Source organism: Coptis chinensis, chromosome 4 (assembly GCF_015680905.1).
Source record: "Coptis chinensis isolate HL-2020 chromosome 4, ASM1568090v1, whole genome shotgun sequence".
NCBI classification, from domain to species: Eukaryota; Viridiplantae; Streptophyta; class Magnoliopsida; order Ranunculales; family Ranunculaceae; genus Coptis; species Coptis chinensis.
Genome location: NC_141459.1, coordinates 36,344,680 through 36,346,649, shown reverse-complemented (window position 1 = coordinate 36,346,649; position 1,970 = coordinate 36,344,680). Strand labels below are relative to the sequence as shown.

The 1,970-nt window shown below is 37.2% G+C and overlaps 1 protein-coding gene across 1 annotated transcript; it reads right to left on the bottom strand.

Annotated features, from left to right (window-relative positions):
- Positions 1–510: 510 nt before the first annotated feature.
- LOC147503357 (uncharacterized) lies at positions 511–1,647 on the bottom strand. Its single transcript, XM_086604803.1, has one exon. The coding sequence runs from the start codon at positions 1,645–1,647 to the stop codon at positions 511–513; it is 1,137 nt and encodes a 378-aa protein (XP_086460929.1).
- Positions 1,648–1,970: the final 323 nt, after the last annotated feature.

Below are 1,970 nucleotides of genomic sequence, written 5' to 3'. Positions count from 1 at the left end.
TTTGGATAAGTATTTTTTGTTGGATTCGATATGTTTTGATGGCTTGTTTTCTTGTGTTGTTTAGCTATTACCAAATTTGAAGCAGGAAGCAGATCGCATTTAAAACAGTACAAAATTAAAAAAGTTTGTGCTACACTAAGAGTGTGGTCGATAACAAAAACAATAACTAGCAGACCACTTTTAGCCATGTTTGAAAGCATTACCAAAGCTTGAATGCTTGATATTGAATTGAAACCTAAATCAACATATTGACTAGAAATTGATTTGGTCAAGAGCATAAAAAATGTACTTCATTGATTAGGCTATTTCATTAGGACTGCTATTTGATTAGGACTGCTAAAAACAAAAACAATGATTATGCTATTGTTTAATTGCAGTATAACCATACTACATTGGCATATAACCAAACTACATTATCTATTTAAAGAACATGCATAAGAAACCGGAATCGATAATAAACTAGAAAGATTGATGTCACCCTAAATAAAAGTAGTACATTACAAGATACAACTACGGGTTAAACCGAGTTGTAGTGAAGTCTGACATGAATGGGAGAATGGAGTGATTGCCGATGGTTGGGATTCTTTTGACAAATAGCAACTTCTCTACACTGAAATCATACCAAAGGGTACTGTCGTTGAATTCAAAAACTGCAATATTTTCTGTGGGTAGGTCGACGAAACACGAGTGACGGTAATGTAGTGAATATAATTTGTCCAACGAATAAGTCCTCGGTTCACTCCACAACCTATTGTCGTAATCATGTAAAACCCTAAGTTCTAATTTCTCAGTAGCATTTTTCTCCTCACCCCAGAACGTGAACATAATAGCAATAGTACCATTCAACTGAAACAGTTTGTATGACTTTGGTGGGGATTTAGTCTGCGGTAGCCCAATCCTCATCCAAGATTCGAGAGGAATGTTAAATACCAATATGCCTGCATCATAAAGAGCCCAGTGAAGAGATCCTTTTGCAGCCACTGCGGGCTGCTTCCTTATGTGTTCATCATGAAATGCCAACTCCAAGTCGTTCAACCTTCTCCATTTCAAACTTTGGGAATCAAACAATTCAACATACTTGATGCGAGATTGCTTCGTTTTATTTGCTCGGGTAGGGCTTACAGAGTTGAATTTAGGAACTGACAATCGAACTATAGTGAAACCCAATGCTTCCATTGAATTCACCAACATTCCAAGGGATTTTATAAATAATCTAACCCTATGAGTATTGAGTTGATAGACCTCTCTTGTCGTTGGTTTGCAAACGTACAATTTTTGGTTTTTCTCATAAGGTGTGGTCAAGAGAACAATACCTTGCATTGAAGATGCAGCTATTGCAGTACCGTGCGGTTTGTACTTGAGTGTTGGGGTTGGAATTGGTGGGTTTTTGTCAATGGTGGATGTGAAAGATACTATGGATTCCCATCTTTTGTCAGTATTTATAAGGTAACCAAGAAATGGTCCCGTGAATAACGCGTTGTCCATTACAAAGGAATTTGGAATTGTAAGGCTTTCCCATTCTCGGGACACAAATTTTGACTTACGGACAAATGGGAGTTGAGCACGTTGAAGAACCTCTGCCCACATATCTGTATGCAACTCCTTTCCGTTGTTGTTGTTGTGTGTAGTAGATGAAGAGACCGCCATTGTATGTTTGATCTGTTGTCTGTTTCTACTTTGTATGGCATAAACTGTTTCCACAACTCTGTTTAAGGATTTTTACTGAATTGGATGGAGGTTATTGTAACCGTTTTCTCAAATCTCGATTCCTTTTTTGCAAACCGTTTTTGCAAAGTATTACACCCTAGTAAGCGGTTTAAGAATAGAATAATAGTTTATTAGTTCCCTTATTAACTGGAGTAAGAAGGGGACGCGTGGTTAATTGGGAACATGCCATAAGTTTGCTTGTAGAGTATGTTTGAAAACCTTAAAAAGTAGATTTGGTGTGGCAAAAGTAGAAGGCAGAAAAA